Raw genomic sequence first — 21,139 nt, forward strand, 5'->3', positions numbered from 1 at the left:
CACACTCCTGGCTTCGGGAGGGATGGTCTCAGGGGTTACTAGGCCTAGTACTTGGACTAGTGTGTACTGGGTAAATTTATGTGCTAAAGAGACTGATAATGGATTCAGACATTGGACATCAATTACTTTTTATCAAAAGGACTTTAGTCTTTTGAAGCATTCATTAGTATTTGGGCAATAGGTGGCAAATACATGAAGGTTCAGAGAATGAGTTGAGGAATATGTAGAGTTGGATGTCATTGCTCATAGAGATGCTGTTAAGGTTAAATCTAGTACTGAGACATTCCAGAGAGATGAACTTGATGGAGAATAGCAGAGACACTAGGTAAGATTTGACACTCTCATTAGAAATAAATATGGTTTACAGGGAAGGCTCAATCAGACCTGGTATGGGCAGCTGGAACACCACTGAAATTAGGTGTAGATTTAAAAATGCAAGACTATGGTGACAGGCCCCATATAAAAACCTAGATGAGTAGGATTAAAATAAGAAAAGGAATGTGCTGGAGACACTTTTTTTTTCTTTTTCTTTTCTACTGGAAATAAGAAAGATACAGCAACCCAAGATATCAAAGGCTATGTCAAAATTACATGTGAAGATAAGGATCCATGGTTAGAAGCTAAAAGTAAAATAGCAAATCACCTGGGAGTACAGCAATCTTAGTATGTGGAAAAGGTTGATATCCACAGATCCAAAAGTTTGTGTTGAGAAAACAACTTTTTTCAGAACAAAAATGATAAAATCTTAGAAATGTAGGGCTGGCAGGGACCTTTTGAGGTCATTGAGTCTGCATACTGAAGCAGCCAAGTCTATATAAAATGGGAGAGGGGAAAGGATTGTGGTTCGCAGGTGAGAACTAGTAAGCTGAAGGTTTCAGCAGAAGGAGAGTGATAAGATCACTTTTGATCAGGGTAGTCGATTTATTTTTTGTCAAGGTCCAAATTTCTTGGCCAATGTGTAGTCGAGGTCCAGACTCCAGAAAAAATAATGATAATAATTAAGTATTTTGGGGTCCATTCAACAGCATCTGGCAGTCCAGATTTGGCCTGGAGTCTGCCTATTGACTACCTCTGCTTTTGATTTTGACAGGGAACAATTTATGGGAAATAGAATAGTGCGGCAGTTCTCAAACTGTGGGTTGGAACCCCAAAGTGGGTTGCGACCTCATTTTAATGGGGTCACCAGGGCTGGCTTAGACTTGCTGTGGCCCAAGGCCAGAGCCAAAGCCAAAGCCTGAGGCCCACTGCCCCAGGATCAAAGCTGAAGCCCAAGCCCCCTACCTGGGGCAGAAGCCTGAGGGCTTCAGCACGGTGGTGCTCAAGTTAGAGTTAGGCTCAGATTTGTCTTTGGCCGCCCACCCTGTGGTGATGGGGATTGGGCTTTGGTTCAGGTTTCAGTCCCCTCCTCTTGGGGTTATGTGGTAATTTTTGTTAGAAGCAGCTCACGGTGCAATGGACTTTGAGAACCCCTGGAATATTGGCTCATGCTACTGATGAGGGGAGAAAAGTAGGGAGACAGCAACTATTGTTGGAAATCCATTCATGAGTTTCTCTTACTCACATAGCTGGAGATGGTTTTGATGTGAACTAGAAGGGGTGTGAAGAGGAGAAGAATACTGGATTATAGATGGCTTAAAGGAGAATTAGGAATCTAAGATGAAGAAAGCAATAGAGTACAATAGCTTTTCAGCTTTGTAAAGGATAAACCTTCAGTGCTCAGTGGAAAAAGGAGGGAAGGGTTCGGAATGAAACAAAGTAGAGAGTGAATAATAGTCTAAAACAGGCACCATTGCGTTCTGCATTGGTTTTTCATGTTGTTTGACAGTTTGTACTAGTCTGTACTTTTTTTAAATATACTGTGGAAAGAAAGTAGAAGAGACCTCCCTACATTTCACTGTGATATTAGCAGGAAAAATTCAAACTGAAAAAGATGATCATAAATGTTGTCACAGCAGTGCTGCTTATAGCAATGTAAATGAAGGAACATGCCATTTCAATTATGTGTTTATCACTTTAAATATGATCTGTCCAAGTCATGTCCAATTATCTTTCTTTTGGGGTTTTTCATTTAGAAGTTACTACAGAAGAGGAGAAAGACGGTGATAAGAAAGACACATCTCTTTCAAAATCAAAAAGAAAGCATAAGAAAAAGCACAAAGAAAGGCACAAGATGGGAGAGGAGGTCATTCCATTGAGAGTACTCTCAAAGTATGTTATGAAACCAACTAATATGTTTATAGCATTCAGAGTAGTGTTTTTTTTTGTGCTGATTGAATATACCATACCATTCAAAAAGAGAGCAATGGCATTAACCCGCTTGCACTGTAGGACAGTAATGGTTTTTTTCCCCATCTTATCAGTTAGCTGCTATAAATCTCTCAGTCAGCATTAGTTCAAATTAATGTCACTGCATTAATATATCAGATGGTTTTCTTTTTTGGGAACTTGTCAAAATTTGTCTTAAGACTGCTGTTTTAGGAGTAGTAATGGGGAAAATAGTTTCCACCATATGGTGGCATGTTAGCTATCCCTGCTGTCTTTGTTATTTTAAGTGCAAAAGTAAAATGTTAAGTTCACAGCATATGTTGATCACCAGTTGAACCTAATTGTGGGGAACTGAAGGAGCATTATGAAAGCTTCTAAAACCTAATTAAGAATCTCTCATTGACCACTCTATTGGATACTGAAATAAATGAAACTGGTCTGTACTTTGATGGCATTATAGAGTTTGCATAAGGCACAGGTCTTTTTCTTCATATAAATTCAGGACTAAATTACACCAGCATTACACCCTTCAGCTTGGTGGTGTTTGAATTTACAACAATGTAGGATTGGAATATGGACCATGTTTTTTTTTTCCTTTCTATTAAAGGAATTGAAGTGCCTGAGATAGGTTGAAAGCATTGTATTTGAATGCTTTCCTGTTCAGGACTGAACTTCAGATTTTCAAGTTGAAAAAGGGGAAATGTTTTTTGCACCTTTTTCCCAATTAATGAAAACTTAGCTTCAGTTATGATTTTACTATCCATGCAGACTGTGGTGTCAGTCATGGCACAAAATCTGCTGTTAAAACGTCTCTTTTCTCCTATGTAATCCCATGATGTGTGTAGGTAAAATATTTTAAGTGTTTGTTTGGAAACCATATTATTATTTTGTAACTAGCAATAAGTTGAGTCTTGTGTGGGAAGAAGTATTTATGGGATAAAAGTGTTAGTTCCCATTTTAAATGCTGCTTTTTAGCCAAGCTGTGTTGCCAGGTCCTTTGAATTTAATGGGATTCCTTCAAAAAGGATACTTTTAAAGAGTTGTGGATAACTATGTTGTACTTTCTTAGATCCTTCCAAGATCAAAATTTGAATTGTTCATGATTGTTGATTAGTATATTCTACAAGTGAACAGACCAAATTAATCCCCAGAAACAGAAGATAAGAATCTTTTACATCTGTTTAAACTGTATATATAGTAACCCAAATAAATTTAAGTGCTTTCATGTTTTGACATAATGGTATACGTGAATGTGCGTGCTTCTTTACACCAACATGCCGCTGTTAACTCTGACATTCACAAATAAAATATAAAAAATATAACTGTTCAATAAAATCACAGGTTTCTAAAGTGTTGCATATTTTATTAAATATTGCCAAACTGAAATTACATATTTATCTGAGAGCATCTAATATGTCCAGTATTACATTGCCATTTCCTGTAATATCTATTTGTATGTCTTACAGTCCATCACCATTGCTAAAGTGCAATTCCAGCTTTTACACAACAGAGTTGCATATTAGCAACAGTACTGGCCTGCAGTTAAGATATATAACAACAAAGTTTAAACATTTTACAAGAGATATTTACAGCAAACTTTAGATAACAAAACAGATTCAAATTAAAATAAACTGCCCTATTTATTTTATTTACATTCCTTCTAATACATCATTGGATTTAAACAACAGCTATCTGTTCCTCTGTGTTGTATGCTACCTAGAAAATACAAAAATCGGTATAAAGCCAAAAATATAGTACTATCGAATACAAACAACAAACTATCAAACACAAACAATATTCCAATTTGGGGCCCTCCAGATAATCACAGTGTACTTTTAACCAGTGTATTTAAAATAGCATTTTCTGCTGTGTAACTGATCTGTAAATGAGCAATTAGGATTCACCACAACTAAAACATGGAAGCACTTACTTTTTCAAGCATCCAGCAAGTACTTCCATGTTAAAGTAGAGGGGGTCCTTTAAAACAAAGACTAACTATGAAAAGAGAGAAACTAACCCTGGATATAGAGATGCATTAGTGCTGGAGAAAAACAGAGTATTGACTGCCCCCTGCCCCAGAGAATTTCATAATTATGTCATGATGCCAATCTAAGCCATGGATTCTGTCTCAATGCTACTTACCTCATATGGGCAGGATTTCTCCCTTAGAGTGTGTGTTTTAAATTACTATGGTAGGATATTTGCTACAGAATTGTAACTAGTCGTCTAGGTTTCCATATCAACTGTTTTCTGTGGAAATGGGAATTTTTTCATTGTAGATGTTCTGCAGTTGAAAAATCAGGTTTCACCATCACTAAAACATGGAAGCACTTACTTTATCAGGAGTAAAGCAAGTACTTCCACATTAAAGTAGTGGGGATCCTTTAAGCTGAGACTGCAAACGTCTGTTATGCCTCTTTTCTGTAAAATATAACTACATATAAGAATTTGTTAAAATATGTATAGCATGCACATTCAGAGTAATTTCTAATAGAGTAATATATATAATATAAAATGTAATCTTTAGGCATTTTTGTTGTGAAAAATCTGAAGTTTGAAGTACAACAATAATAGGAGTTGATATTTTAAAGGACAGACTCGCTAGCATTTGTTACTTTTTGCACATTTTAGTTTGCTTTCTGAGCGGTGATCAGTCTTATTTTCTAAAAGTGTCATAAATTCAAGACGTTAGGAGCCACCACCACTGAAACGTGGAAGCACTTACTTTTTCTAGGCAGCAGGTACCCCCCATGTTAAAACAAAGGGAGTCCTTTAAAAGTTGTCATAAATACCTCACTTGTCATAATCAATATTAATTAGAATAACATACTCACTTAAATAAGTTGACCAGCAAAATCATACTAATTTTTTAAAAAATAAATGTAATTTAGTTACCTGACCCATATACTGGTGTTGTCTGAACACCAACTATTCTAGAATAGAGATTTTACACAATAGGTAAACATGATTTTTATTTTTCCTCTTGTTGTGTTTATTTCCTTTTATGGGTCAACAAATCCTGACACAAGAGCAGAGGAGGCAAGGTTCCTGTTTTTCCATGTGGATATTCCAGGACTGAGATCAGGATTCACCTCTACTAAAACATGGAAGCACTTACTTTTTATAGTCACAGAAAGCACCTCCATGTTAAAGTAGAAGGGGTCCACATAAACCAGTACTTTGCAGTGTCTGCTATCCTTTTCCACCACTTCAGTACACCTGCTGCATGAAATACAACACAAGAATATTACATTTCTATTCATTACTGCATAGTAGAAATGCTTCAGAAGAACATTATAAACATTGAATTACTTGCCTGGCTCATTCCCCTTGGTGTTCTCTTCCTTTCCAGTCTAGTTAACAGGGAGTGCCTCCTCAGGTTCTTATTTATACCATACCTTACTACAGAGTGGTTGTTGCCTTTTTATCTCAAAGAATCATTACAAGGCTCTTTTGTTATTTTAATGTCTTTGCTCTGTGAGAACCTGTGATCCTGGGTGAGCTAGATGCTTTTTTGAAGTATACAGTTGTCAATGTTAACAGCTAAAACCATTACCACAAGATATCCTCCTCTTTAAAAATCCCCTATCAGCTTGTTTGATAGCACAGATTAGGGTAACAATGAGTCATTCTCACAGTGGCGCTATAGGCATTGTGTTTCTATGGAGCAAAGCTCTAGCTGTTTGCAGAAACATCTCCATGTTAAATATATGTAAATATATAAATTGCTTCCATGCAGTGTGGATTTTTTTTAAACTCTAATGCATTTGAATAGTAAAGAATGTTCTTATCTCTATAAGGTTTTTTTTTGTGAGTTTAACCAGTTGTTGGTTTTTAATCAGTGAATTTTCTAGAGAAAAATGACTAATTTGTAATGTAGTAAAACTAATCAGTCCTGAATTAACGTCCGCACTCTTGTAATTCCAGTTCCAAATAGTAATGTCTGATTTACCAAAGCATTCATAATACTTTCTGAAGAAGATGTAATACACTTGGCAATCTCTCTTAATTTGTTAGTAGTTTTGTTCTCCTGTTAGTATTTATTTAGGCCATTTAGTAGATAAAATGAAGTGGTAATTTAGTCAGATAACCATCAGACCCTAGACAGCTATATAAAAAGATGGGGAGGCCATTAAGCACAACAGGAGAGAGCCTCAGCTGGCGTATATTGCCATAGCTCCAATTTACGCCAACTGAGCATCTGCCCCCTGATGTCAGCTATGGTTTGTGTATTTTATTTGCAAGTCATTTTGACCATGTCACCCTATCCCCACTCTCATTTGCTATCAAGATGTTGACTGTCACCTCTAATCAGTCCATGATGCTACCCTCCCTTTGCCCATTTGTTAATTTTTCAAACAAGCACTCTTGTGCTTTTTCCATACTGTGCTTTGCACTTAGGCAGAACTCCCCACAAACGTCTTCAAAGCTACCTCATTATCCTCCTTCAAAACCCTCCTCAATACTTGTCTTTCTCATGATGCCTACAAAAATTTGATAACAGGCTCTTAGTGTACTGAGATCACTGCCTATCATGCTGACCAATATTGTCTTGTTCTACCTCATCTGTATCTATCTGTTGTCTCTTGTCTTATACTTTGATTACATTTTGGGGGGCAGGGACTGTCTTTTTGTTCTGTTTGTACAGCACCTAGCACAATGGGGTTCTGGTCCATGACTACAGCTCCCAGATTCTGCAGTAATACAAATAATAGTATCATAATTTTGTCTTTATGTTGGTAATGGCTTTTTTAAGTCTAATTATTTTTGCACAAGTATTGACATTTTTATTCCTAAATCTTTGTCTTATGTAGGAGTGAATGGATGGATCTGAAGCAGGAATATTTGGCCCTTCAAAAAGCCAGCATGGCTTCCTTAAAGAAAACAATGTCCCAAATCAAATCTGAGTGTCTGGAGAAGATGGAAACAGATAGTGGTGTACAAAAGCGTCCTCAAACAAAAAATGTTAAATGTGAAGGTTGTTCTGATGATCTTTATGTTGTATACTTTATGATTTTTTTTTAATGCAGTTGGTGTTTGTTAGAGTTTGATATTCTAATAGAACTGGAAAATAGATCTATATCAAAATAGTTCCAGTGTGTACTAACTTCTCTGAATGGAAAAGGCAGAGTGAAATAAAGCTTTTACAACACTTCATATTAAAGGAGCCATGTTATGTAAAATAAATTGTATTTATACAGATTATGGTTTATTGAATTATCTGAATTAATGAATAATCAAATTACTTAGAAAATAATCCAAGATTACAAAATGATCTTTGGTTTTGAGACGTTTAGTTTAATTTAATGATGATAATTCATAGTAAACCAACTACCAAGTATTGTGGTAGTTTCCATTCCGGGCCTGTCTACACAAACGATGCATCCGTGTTAGTCAGAACCATGTTTCAACTCAGTTCTTGCCTTACTCTGTTACTAGGTTGCACCGGATCCTCTGAACTTCTGTCCACAAACTTCTAGCTTAGGAGCGCTGAATCTTTTTCAGCACTCACCAAGATCATTCCAGAATTTGGGGTGCAAAGATCTTTTTACAACTAAGAGGGTGTTAATTTAAGTGTTCTTACCATACATTGTGTTTAAAACTGCAAAAGGACTTGTATAAGGCCTTTTGTTTAGGAGGGATTTCTAATTGATTAATTCATTATGCCATCTCCTGGTATTGTCACTTTGGTTTTATCTTTTGAAATACTAGTTTCTGCCATCAGTAGCCATATATATAAATTGTTCCCAACTAACAAGAAAATATTTATTCATTGCAGCAGTTTGGTATCTGTTTCATTCACTGTGTGAACGCCACCACAAGATTTATTGCATTGTTTGTGTGATTTTTGTGATTATCTCGTGTTTGTCAGGGTAATATGTGTGAAGCTTCATTATGCTCTTTTCCTCTTTAAATTAACAGCCACCAATGAAGATTCTGGCCCCCCTGAGAAAGCTAACACAATGGGACCACAGTTTGTGAGTGGAGTAATTTTGAAGATCATTAGCACCGAACCCCTACCAGGCAGGAAACACATCAAGGTAATGCCTTTGTAACCTCAGGGCAGCTGTTATCCTTTCCCCTTATACCATCCTGAAAATGATTCAATACCATTTAAACTAGTCATATTGAATTTTTATCTGGCAACTAGCTGTATACGTATTTCTGAATAGTACCGATTAATGGAAGATTTCATTAAAGCAGAACCAGGTTGAGAGAACCTATTTCAAAACCAACAGTAATAAAAGCTTTGAGCAGATGAAAAGAGTTCTTCCAGAGAAGTCAAGTTTACCATAAAAATAAGTTTTATAAAACAAATTTACTTTTTACTGGGGATGAGTCGTTTTCTCCCTCTATCACCAGCCCTGACTGCTCCACCCTTGCAAACATCAGTTGAATTCTGTATTGTTAAGAAAACAAAAAACTATTTGTTACTGATAAACTGTTTTTACTTCATATAAAGGCAAAATGGATGATATTTACTTAATGTAGACTAATCTCTCTCAAAATAATATTTTACTTAATAAGGTTTGTTCATCTAATAGGAACTTGAGGCCAATAAAGTGCTCTCTGAATGAGAGTCATAAAATATTTCCCTAAGTGACTTAGAATTATTCCCAAAATACCATTTATGTTACATGTGGTTATATGTAATTTGATAAATGAAATAACATGTAACTGTTACTTATTTTTGTGCTTGTCAAATTGATTTTTTGGCCTTAGTTTACACGAAACTTAATATAAATTTGCAGCGCTGTGAGGTGATAGAAGACCAACTTTTTTTTTTTATTTGCAACTTGCAGCTTCTTATGTATTTTTGGTTCAGATAAGAAAGACTAAATAGAGACATGAACTTGTGCCTGTTTGAGGAAACGCAGAAACTGATTTTCTATGGTCATTTTCATCACTTGCCCCTAATTTAAGTACGAAACATCCATTTCAGAAGCCCCGGACACAGTAATATGTGAAGTATTAGTGTATGCTGGTTCTTTTGCATAGATGGGACTCTGAATCTTTTATGACACTTAAATCAGAAGGTTTAATACTTGAATGCTTTTCAAACAGTAAACATTATATTGGCAATATTGGAATGAATACTCTGTAGATCATTTAAGGCAATGAGAGAACTATTTCAGACCTAGTCTTGTAAAGACTTATGCAGTTGCTTAAGTTTACAATCCTGTGAATAATACAATTGAAGTCAGGGTGGCTAATCATAAGTATGTAAACTTCAGCATGTGCGTAAATTTTTGGAAGATCAGGGCCATATCTCTCCTACTGAAAACAAATTGGTGATATGCTTGCAACTGAATCAGTCTTATCTATTTAGGTATTTATAAGCAGCTAGCTAAGAGCCAAGAGACATTAATGAGAGAATGTCTGACCTCCTCCCTTTCCCTCACTCATCACTTGTAATATCTAAGTGCTATTCAGCGTTTGTCTGCACTCACATGTTTTATTATGTCAGGGGTTTGTGTTACAACATGATGTAATATAGTCAAGGGGGTAACAAAGTTTTGATCTTATTTGTGGAGATGAAATCAAACTGTGTTAGACTCTGGTATTTTCATATATGTAAATCAAATTACAAGACTGATTTGCATCAGTCTTAAAAAATAAATGATCTGACCTTGACTAAGCATGAAAATTCTCAGGAGAAAAGAAAGGACTGTGATAATATGAATTATAATAGAAAATCACTCCCCATCTTAACTATGGAGTCACAACCATGACTAGAGAATAAACAGGGCAGACATAACATTTTACAAAATGTTACACAAAAATATTATGATGTTTTGGCCTACTGTAGGAAATTATGGAAATATTCTGTACCTGGTCTAGGTTTCATAGTACATTCTTGACAGGTATATGCAAAATACATTTGAAATATATGCAATAAGCCAGCAAAAGGTAACATTATTGCTTAAACATTTCAATTCTGATTACCAACATGTTATTTCATGCTACTGAGTGGAGGCACTTTTCAGAGATCAGTCAATAAGTAAATATTCCTGTAAAATTAATTTTGGTAGTCTGCATAATTTTCTGTGGAAATGTTATGTGGGAATACTAAACTTAGGAGTGAAAAGTTTTTGTTTGGACCACACATGGTCTTGTCAGCCTAGGTGCTGGGGGGGGGGGTTTCAGATTTAGCCTTGCAGCTGGAGGGTTAAAAGTAGTGCCTAATTCTTGCATAGAAACATTTTTTACTTGCAGTACCTGCTGTGAATGAAATTGACTAGGAATGCGTGATCCCAGTTAATTTCCCTCACAGCAAGTTTCACAGGTAAAGTATTTGATTGAAAGAGTGTGTGTGACTCTTCCTTCTTCAGCTGCTGGTGTCAGTTTTCAGGCAGAGATCATTTGGTATAGGAGAAAAGGAACTCCAGTATCCACTGTAGTGTGCCATGTACTGATTTCCTAACTTCTTCACTGTTCTTGAGGTTTTTCTTTTCATTCTCCACAGTCATAACCTTAAATAAAATATTTAGGCGTGGAAGTAAATATATTTTTGTTGGACTAACGTGAGATGAAAATACTATTGCATTACATAATTCTTCTGCTGCTGTCATCCCTCCTAATGACTGTAAAGGACATCAACAAGGGTTAGCTTTTGAGTGCATTCGTAATAGATACGGCCTGGGCTTGGGTTCTTGGGACACATGCAACTCTGAGGTAAATTATATCGTTCTCAATCTAGTAAACATTGACTATTCAGAGATTTTCTTCTGAAAACTCAATAAATATTAGCCAGAAATTATTTGACATAAGATTTGTTTATTAATGTAATAAAGTTCCACTTTCACTTCCTTGTAACTGACTTTAGAGAATATTTCCCAAGCCATTGCTCCTTTGTATGCACCTTGGATTTTCAAAGGACAGTATTTGAAAATACTGCAGTTTATTTTTGTTCTGGCTAACTTGTCTGAGTTCTCTTTTGTGCCACAGGATGCTCTGGCTATGATAGCTGATGTTGCTTATGTTGATGTGCTGGAAGGAGACACAGAGTGTCATGTTCGATTTAAAACTCCTGAAGATGCACAGATTGTAATGAAAGCACATAAAGAAATTCAGATTAAAAACAACTGGAAACTTGAGGTCCTAACTGGTAAGATGTTTATTAAAATATATGCATGAGAGACAGCTCCTAGGAGCTAAGAGCAGGACTGTTGCTGCATTTTAACTTTATTGCTGATATTCAGTTAAGATACTTTTCTGCATCATGTATAAATTATAGAATCACTATTTTGGTATTATATCATTTTCTTATCGCTATTCTCCTTTTTCTACAAAAAATAAAGCGTCAAAACCTCGAACATACAATGTCACTTTTTCTTTGTCAAAATGTGTTGGTGTTTTAAATTGGTTGCCTTAACCACACCACAATACTTTATTCTTACAAGAGTGGTCTTTTGACTTCAACTAGCAGATCACTTTTTGGTTTCAGTGACAATGGACAGTTGTCACTGCAGTGAATCATATTCCTATTCCACTCTTCAGGCTCGTAATTACAATGTAATGGTGAAAGGCAAGTGTGTCTCTCTAGAACATTTGGAATAATGAATTTTATGGAAAATTGTGACTAGACTAGCTGACTATACAGTAATAGCTAAAGTGATAAAACTGTCTTAGTTTGGATGCAGTTATACTGATATAAAGACATAATATACTTTACCTTAGATCCCTTTCTGGGTTTGTAGTGCTCGCCAAGTCATTGTTTAGGATTTTTTTTTTTAAATCAGCTTGTTGAAATGAAAATAAGTAACTTTTAACCATCAAAAAATTTCCCAGACTTGACCTCAAAACAAAGATGATTTTGGGGGAGCAAATTTCCTCTCTGCTTTTTTCCTCTGCCCCTTCCTCCCCCACATAAAAAATATTCTTTCAGATTAACACAAAGTCAGTGATTGAAGATTTATATGTATGCCTAATGTTGTATTTAAAACTACCTTTATTGAAATGAGCTTCCATTTTGAAATGAGGTTTTCCCCTTCTCATAATGAAAAGGGATTAACCTGTTCTTACACAGAAGTTCCTTCTTTGCTGAGAACTGAAGGTTTCATCCACAAATATTGTTCACATGGTTATACATATTAAAATAAGTAGAGCTGGCCATGACAGATAAAATGCTGCATTCTTTATACTGGATAACCTTGTTAATGCACTATCACTTCCTGTGTATGTCAAGGTGATCACGAACAGCGGTACTGGCAGAAAATTTTGGTGGACAGACAAGCTAAACTTAACCAACCTAGAGAAAAGAGGCGAGGCACAGAAAAGGTAAAATAAGTTTGAATAGTGGATTGTCCGGATTTATATTTATATTTTGTGGAACAGTGATTGAAATGTGATTTCTGTGATCAAAAGCATGGGTGAAAGGGAAATATCTGTATTTTTCCTCAACTTTGTGATCTTCCGCTCCACTTTCGTCTCTCATCTTATCCTGATGACTTGGCAGTAGATTTTACAGTCAAATGCTGCAGCAAAGTAGGGAGCACTTGGTTACTGCAGGGCCCAGTTGCTATATGTAGAAAATAAAAATGAATCATTTGCCCACCTAGACTCTGGTGTTCTGAAGCAGTCACTGCTAATGAGTTTTATGTTTGCATGTAGTTAAAGAATTCTGATTTCTGGTTCTAAGAGGTAAGACAGCTTTACATTTAATGGAATAAACCGATTGGTCTGAATAGTATTTTAAAGCTGCAAAACAATGCATTTCAGATGGAATTTAAAAGAATTTATGTGCTGTTCCATGATAAAGTTAAGGGGACTGATTATACTAGTGTTGCCAACTCCTCTGATTTTTATCACAAGTCTTTTCAATATTTGGTGTTTTTCTTAAACCTCTAGCTCATGGTGTCAGGCAATTACATGAGAATCTCGGCTTTTATTTAAAAGCAAGTAAGCTCACAGTGGAGAAAAGCTTGTAAACATGAACCCTTCAAGTCTCAAAAAAACAGATGGTAAAAATCAAAAATTTTATTTTTTTAAAGTATTATTATTATTATTATTATTAGGAGCATGACTCATGATTTTTAAGATTGAACCATTTGGATTGCATACACAGTGTTGGAGACCAGAGCATGAGGAACATTCCCTGCTACATCTCTTTTCTTGTATGTGCACAAACTTACACATTTACTGTCTGTGGATGAGATTCTGTGCTACACCAGAACTTGCAGCCCAAGAGGGTGTTGGGAGAGGGGGAAGGTGTTCAGAACCCTAACAATTCTAGACTGCTGAGGGCCAGAATGGTCCCAGTGGAACCTAGGATTTGCCCATAATCGCTATTCTTGCATAGCCTCCTAGTGTAGACACAGCCTCTGCTGACAGGAGGACTTCTATCAGCATAGTAATAGTACCATCTTCCTGAACGATATTAGCTATGCTTACAGAAGCCCTCTTCTGTTGTCGTAGCTGCGTCTATGTTGGCGGTTTGGCCAGCACAGCTATATAGCCCAGGGCTGTCTAAGGCCAGGTCTACTCTACAAACTTCTGCCGCCATACAGTATTGCCAACCCCAAATGCTGAAAAATTATGAGTCAGGCTCACCAAAAATAATGAGATTATGTAAAAATAATAGATTTGGTCTTTTTATTTCTCTTCTGCTTTTTGAGCCTTTAGGGTGCAGTGGGGTCACATTTTGAAACTTTCTCCACCACCAGGAGGGCTAGAAACTTACTTTTTCTTTAAGAATAAAGGCTGAAATCATCATCATATCCACTTGACTCCAGGAGCTGGGCTTTTAAGGAAAACAGTGATAATTCACTCCTTGTCAAGTATTGAGAATAGGCCTCTTCCACCTTAATTGAATTGGCTTGTTAGCACTATGACTCCCCCCTTAGTAAGGCAACTCCCATCTTTTCATGTGCTATAGATTCATAGAGTCTAGGGTCAGAAGGGACCAATGTGATCATCTAGTCCGACCCCCTGCACAAAGCAGGCCACAGAACCCTACCCATCCACTTCTATAACAAACCCCTAACCTATGCCTGAGTTATTGAAGTCTTCAAATTGTGGTTTGAAGACCTCAAGCTGCAGAGAATCCACCAGCAAGTGACCCATGCCCCACGCTGCAGGGGAAGGCGAAAAACCTCCAGGGCCTCGTCAATCTGCCCTGGAGGAAAATTCCCTCCTGACCCCAAATATGTCGATCAGTTAAACCCTAAGCATGTGGGCAAGACTCACTAGCCAGCACTCAGAAAAAAAATTTCTGCAGTAACTCAGATCCCATCCCATCCAACATTCCATCACCAACCACTGGGCATACTTATCTGGCGATAATCAAAGATCAATTGCCAAAATTTGGTTATTCTGCTTACTGTATTTTTCACTCCATGCACCTGATGAAGTGGGGTTTGGCCCACAAAAGCTTATGCACAAATAAACTTGTTAGTCTCTAAGGTGCCACAAGAACTCCTCATTCTGATTTTTTTAGTGATTATCATGAGAGTTGGCAACACTGTGATCTAGCAGAGGTGAGAAGAATTGTGATCCTCGAGTAACATAGCTGTGCTGACAGAAGCCCTTACTGTAGACACAGTTAGGCTGACCGGATAGCAAGTGTCAAAAATCAGGATAGGAGGTGGGGTAATAGGTGCCTATGTGAGAAAAAGGCCCCAAAATTGGGACTCTGTCTATAAAATCGGGACATCTGGTTACCCTAGGCACAGTTATACTGGCAAAATTGTAATATTGGTGGTATAGTTTATTTCGCTTGCGGAAGCCAGCATAAGTTGTACCGGCAAAAGTTGAATCCATAGTAGGAGTGCTTTGCTGCTATGGTATAATAGTATAATTATACCAGAGAAGCACTCCTAGTGTAAACCTGGGCTAAGTTGCTGCCCAGCATCTTAGTAGAACTGTGCGCCTAAAATTCTCCTCCCACCTTGTTGCACCCCTTAAGCCACTGTTTAAGGGATTCTTGGAAAACAGCATGTAGCTGTCATCTTCAGTTCCTGCCCTGGGGAATTTCTCCTTTGCCTAGATCTGGGGCTTTTAGAGTCCCTTTACACCATTCTGTCCCCTTTACCTTTTGTACAGGGGCTGGAGAAGGGGTGAGTCTCACCTTACATCTCTTATTGCCTTGATCACTATATATCCACTGCAAGTAAGGTCTTCTGTTTGAATTTTAAAATAACCCTTTTGTTTTCACTTGTTAAATTGGAAAATCATCTTGTTTTCTTGACCAGTCTTAGTTTCCCAGTTGCATATATAGATGAAAAGGAAAAAATCTTGTATGGCTGCATTGCTGCTTCCTTCTTCAGGTAAAAATGCTATTAGAAGCAGTATTTTTTGCAGATAATATTATAATTCATATAATTACTAAATGTTCTCTGAGCTCTCACATAGGTAAAGCCACCATACAGGGATATGTTGTTGCCATTTTTTATTAAATTATGGATTTTTTTTTTTAATTAAGGGTTTGATTTCCCCCCCAACCTCCCAAAGATCCTGAGCTTCCATTGACTTCAGCTGGGGTTGTGGAAACTCAGCACCCAAGTTTCTAGAGCTTCTTGTTGTGAAGATAGTACAGTATTTGCTGTGCAAATTGATGTAAGGTAGCCTGTAATGTGTAACTCAACTAGGCTTGCAAAAATAAACTCTCAGTTCTGCCTAACAATAGCAGCAGCAAAAGGTGCAGACTCTCACTCCTCCCCCTTTCCCATCACCTTTCAACCCAGAGAGGTGTTAGCTTCAAAGCCTAGTCAGGTCTATTTAAATGCTAACATTGGTAAGTAAGGCTTTTTGAGAGGAATGATTAACGGAAGTCAAATAACTTTTTAACTCTTTCACTCCTCTTTGATAGTCTGTGTTCCAACTGCAATTTTCAACAACTATCTGTTTTTTGCCCTGCTCATCAGCGTTCATTTATAACTGTCAAAACTTTGTTAAAGATCCTTCAGAATTAGTTGTTTTTTTCTTTAAAGTCACAATTTAGGAAAGCAAGAAAATTATTGTAATAAAAACTTTCATAATTAAGGCTGTACAGTTCATGAAGACATTACAGCTAAGAACCAATATTGGGAATGGGCAACAGGGGATGGATCACTCAATTACCTGCTCTGTTTGTTCCATCTGGGTGCCTGGCATTGGCTACTGCCGGAAAACAGGATACTGGGCTAGATGGACTTTTGATCTGACCCAGTATGGCTGTTAATATGTTCTTAGCATTAAAGTGATTTAAAATCCAATTTCTTTTGTAATTTACAAGTACAAAATTAGTCTTTTTGTTTGTAAAGTAATTTACAGATAAGTGTTGAACATGAATCTTGTACAAAAATACATGCACTTTATATAGTCTGAATAGGATCAGAATTCTAGTTAGAAACTCATCTATCATAATTTAAAAAGATCTTCCAATTATATGAATGAATACTGAAGGTTACGATATATTGAAAAGAGTATTTGTCAGACTTACCTGGTACTTGGCTCTTCTCTAAAGAATTAGGCATCAGTTTTGTTCACTCCAGCTTAGGCTCTGCCTACATTAAATAAATTTGCACCAGTGTAATGTTTGAGCACCAATGTAAAGTGGGGCTTACAAAGCACTACCATCAATTCAGAACAGGGCTGTGTGCTCATGTGGTTTCTAGTGCGGTGCAAGCACAATAGTGTGAGCACGCACAATTGGTTTAGTTTAACAATTTTATATTCATATAAGCAAGATAGGTGCAACTTTAATTATAGGTAAGGCTTTACAGTGGTGCCCAAAGTTAGCTATACCGGTGTAAACCCTGCTGTGTAACTGCATCAATGTAGTTAAAGTGGTGCAAGTTTCCCTAGTATAGGCTGGGCTTTATTCACAAGAACATCTGTCTTCCTACACACTTTCTACCTAGACTTGAAAGAAATTGAGGTACTTTTGTCTGTTCCTTGTTTCTTTGCATTTTCTCTGCTTCCTTTACTATATTTCCTCACATGACGTCTGGCTTGTGTTCTGGAGGATAGAGTCTATACTTCTGCTATTGCGGTACACAGGGCCTATCTACATGCAGACTTGCACAGGTTTAGTTAAATCAATGCATACCCCAGTATGGATACTAAATGGCATATATCAATTTTGACTCAATATCCTCCAGAACACAAGCAAGATGTCCACACACACATGACAAGACCACAGTTTTTTAAAGTTGATGATTTAAGATAATTGACAAGATTCTGTGTCTTTAAGTGAATCTCAGCAGAACTTGTCATCTGTTTTTGCCGATGTATTAAGGCCCTAAAGGTGTACAGTGTGTATATATGTAAGATTACTTTTTAAAAGTAAGTTTCTTGAAAGAAAAAAAAAAGGTTGCGTAGATGTGAGTCACCGTGGATCCCAGTGATGGCAGAAATTTCCTGAAATTCTCACTTTTGTTTAAAATTGACTTTTGTGGTGTCCCATTTAATTTCTTCAGATTGGAGACAAAAAAGCTGAATTGGCAAGTTGTTAACTAGTAGTGCAGTTTGCTTCCCACAAAGGGTGACATATGAACATTTTTGCATTTCGTATTACTTTGGACTGAGAGCTTTTCCCAGCTATTGTTCTTGATCTCCAAGGAATGAGGGGAGGTTTGCTGTTGCCATGTGAGTTTTATGTGGTGTGTGCTGTGATAAGAGAGAGGGGTTGAAAGTATGAGTGGAAATGGAAGAAAAGTTGCAGCTCACATGTTAGTTGTGGTTTGAAAAACTAAGGACCTCTCTTGGACTTGCCTAATATTTTGAGCCAGTGTTGAAGAAGAAAAAGGGTCCTCTGGTCAGTGACTGGAAAGTGGACGACAGAATTATTTTCGTAGTGGGAGAGTTCCCTGGGGCAAAACAATATCCATTTTTTAATCTTTTTTTCTTTTTTTAAGATTCCAAGTTGTCCCAATGTCTTTATGGTGAGTTCTGTGTGCTGCTGTGGAAGAGACTAGGGGCTTGTCTACATCAGAAAGTTGCAGCGCTGGTGAGGGAGTTACAGCGCTGCAACTTTGAAGGTGTACACATCTGCAGGGCATCACCAGCGCTGCAACTCCCTGTTTGCAGCGCTGGCCGTACTCCCGTTTTGTCTCGGGTGTAGAGGATCCAGCACTGGTGATCCAGCGCTGGTAATCCAATGTAAACACTTACCAGCGCTTTTCTTGACCTCCGTGGAAGGAGGAAGCCTCTGGTAATCAAGCTGGTCTCCTTCCCCAGCTTGCTCTCGCGTTCCCGGAACCCCGAGCAAGCAGGTCTCCTTCCCTGCGGTTTGCAGGGGGGTTCGGGAACGCGAGAGCAAACCGGGAAAGGAGACCAGCTTCGCCACGGTTTGCTCTCCCGTTCCCCGAGCAAGCAGGTCTCCTTCCCTGCGGTTTGCAGGGGGTTCGGGAACGCGAGAGCAAACCGCGGCGAAGCTGGTCTCCTTTCCCGGTTTGCTCTCTCGTTCCCAGAACCCCGAACAAGCAGGTCTCCTTCCCTGCGGTTTGCAGGGGGGTTCGGGAACGCGAGAGCAAACCGGGAAAGGAGACCAGCTTCGCCGCGGTTTGCTCTCCCGTTCCCCGAGCAAGCAGGTCTCCTTCCCTGCGGTTTGCAGGGGGTTCGGGAACGCGAGAGCAAACCGCGGCGAAGCTGGTCTCCTTTCCCGGTTTGCTCTCTCGTTCCCAGAACCCCGAACAAGCAGGTCTCCTTCCCTGCGGTTTGCAGGGGGGTTCGGGAACGCGAGAGCAAACCGCGGCGAAGCTGGTCTCCTTTCCCGGTTTGTTCTCTCGTTCCCCGAACCCTGAGCAAGCTGGTCTCCTTCCCTGCAGTTTGCAGAGGGGTTCGGGGAACGCGAGAGCAAACCGCGGCGAAGCTGGTCTCCTTTCCCGGTTTGCTCTCGCGTTCCCCGAACCCCCCCTTGAAGCCGCCCAACAGCGCTGCAGTGTGGCCACATCTAACACCACTTGCAGCGCTGGTTGCTGTAAGTGTGGCCACTTGCAGCGCTGGCCCTATACAGCCCTATACAGCTGCAAAATTTTAGATGTAGACATTAGGTGTTGATTTCCTGGCTAGGCTATCCAGGGCTGGGAGTGCAGAGGATATAGTATGCTTGATCTGTAGGAGAGCCACAGCCTCCCGTTCATTAGTCTGCACCAACTCTTGTGGCTCAGCTACAAATGAATGTAGAGTTCCAGCAATGGCTCTGTCTATCCTCCCTCTGCAAAGGTGGTAAAATAAGTTTGCCGTGACAGAGCCTCAAGGGCAGTAGAACAGGGTTAGGGGAAAGGTGCAATGCCCTCTGGTCAACAATGCAAATAGTTGTTAATGCCAGTAAAAATGGGACTCCTTCCCTTGGAATGTTCATTTTTATTATTATACTATATATAATGTAATATCCTTCTTAAAGCTATACATGCAGCCTTGGATTTTGAGATTTGTTTGATTCACAGTTTTTAAAAGCTATAAATGCTTATTTCTAAAATGTACAATCAAGTCAAATTGAAGGGTTGAGTGAAATTGTTAGTAATACCACAATTTAACATTTATAATTTCATACACCTTACAAATATTAACTAACCCTCAATACCCTGATAAGATGGGGACTATCTCAATTTTACAGATAAGGCAACTGAAACACAGAGAGGTCATCGATAGAACTGGCGTTTGAATTCAGGATTCCTAGGCCCAAGCTCATTCCTGTGGGCAATACTGTTTACGTTCAGATGAGTAGTCATTTGATTTGCAATACATAATGCATTGTTTTCCCAATCTATAGGATGGGCCTCCTTCTGGATTTCAGTCTTTTCTCTCTCCAGAAATTGACTCTAGAAGATGACATAGCATTTCTGAAACAATTATTTCTTTAAGGTTTGATCCTGCTATAGTTAAGTAAGAGCTTGAAGCCTCAAAGAACTAGTCTATTTAAAAAAGGTTGTGTTTGAGGTCTTTGGATTGTGTGTGTTTAACTATCAGTTCCTTTCCTCCCTCCCTCTCTTCCCCCACGTTGGATGGGACACTGGGATGGAATGTTAAAGACACATCTGTCCAGAGGTTAAGGAAAAACTTTGTGCTATTTGTGTACTTTGTGATGGTTCCTATATGCTACTGATCAAAATGATATCAGGAACCTCTTCATTTTTGGTATCAAGAGAACTATGCTCTGTACAGATTGGTTCAGTTGTTCAAAGTTTAGTTATCTTCTGTGAGACCTGCTAGCCTGAATATGACTTTGATATAAACCTGTAATCTGAATGCAGTTTTTCTTTCACTTCTACTTTAATTTTATGTTTTGTTTTTGTTTTTTTGTAGCTGATTGCCAAAGCTGAAAGAATGAGACTTGCAAAGACACAAGAGACAAGTAAACATATCCGCTTCTCTGAAGATGACTGACCTAAAATTGATTTTTTTCTATAAAAGAATATTTAAAATAGTCACTGGATGTTTTAATGAAACCATAAACTGTTCTTATGAAGAAGTCAAAAACCAGTCCATTTGCTTCAAAATTCTTCAGTGTGCAATTTTATTCTAAATTCCATTTTTAAATATGCTGAGTGTTTGCTGCTCCTGAGACTGTAGGTAAAGCTTTCTGGGGAAACGTATCAAACAAGGTCTTGCTTTGTTTTACATTTAGTTTTACTTCTAATGAATTTTTGTATATTGCAGTTTTATAAACTGAATTGCGGAAAAGAACAAATAAAATGTTTTAGAAATTGACAATATTAATTTGACTTTTATTTTAAAAAGATCAGCAAAGAGTAATGTGAATAATAAAGCTAATTTATGTTAAATAATTTGAGGTCTCTGCTTCCTCCATCAAACTGTGGAGGAAAAATGTAGAAAGATTGAAATTATAGTAAAAACTGGATAGATAATTTATCTAAAATCATATTTAAGCACTTTAGGGTTGTCAGAATATTGGAGTATCACAGAGGCTGTGCGCAGGCTGAAAAGA

At 37.9% G+C, this 21,139-nt stretch overlaps 1 protein-coding gene across 4 annotated transcripts in view; it reads left to right on the top strand.

Moving 5' to 3' along the window:
- The window catches only part of LARP7 (La ribonucleoprotein domain family member 7), a 37,247-nt gene extending 16,341 nt beyond the window's left edge, over nt 1-20,906 (top strand). For all 4 annotated transcript variants that reach the window (XM_030564732.1, XM_030564734.1, XM_030564730.1 and 1 more), the window contains exons 8-13: nt 2,073-2,208; nt 7,080-7,243; nt 8,188-8,306; nt 11,215-11,374; nt 12,455-12,546; nt 20,497-20,906. In XM_030564732.1, coding sequence (XP_030420592.1) covers nt 2,073-2,208; nt 7,080-7,243; nt 8,188-8,306; nt 11,215-11,374; nt 12,455-12,546; nt 20,497-20,577 — 752 coding nt within the window. In that variant the 3' untranslated portion in view covers nt 20,578-20,906. The remainder of the gene's footprint in view (nt 1-2,072; nt 2,209-7,079; nt 7,244-8,187; nt 8,307-11,214; nt 11,375-12,454; nt 12,547-20,496) is intronic.
- The last annotated feature ends 233 nt before the right edge of the window (nt 20,907-21,139 follow it).

This window comes from Gopherus evgoodei, chromosome 5, assembly GCF_007399415.2.
Source record: "Gopherus evgoodei ecotype Sinaloan lineage chromosome 5, rGopEvg1_v1.p, whole genome shotgun sequence".
Lineage (NCBI taxonomy): Eukaryota > Metazoa > Chordata > Testudines > Testudinidae > Gopherus > Gopherus evgoodei.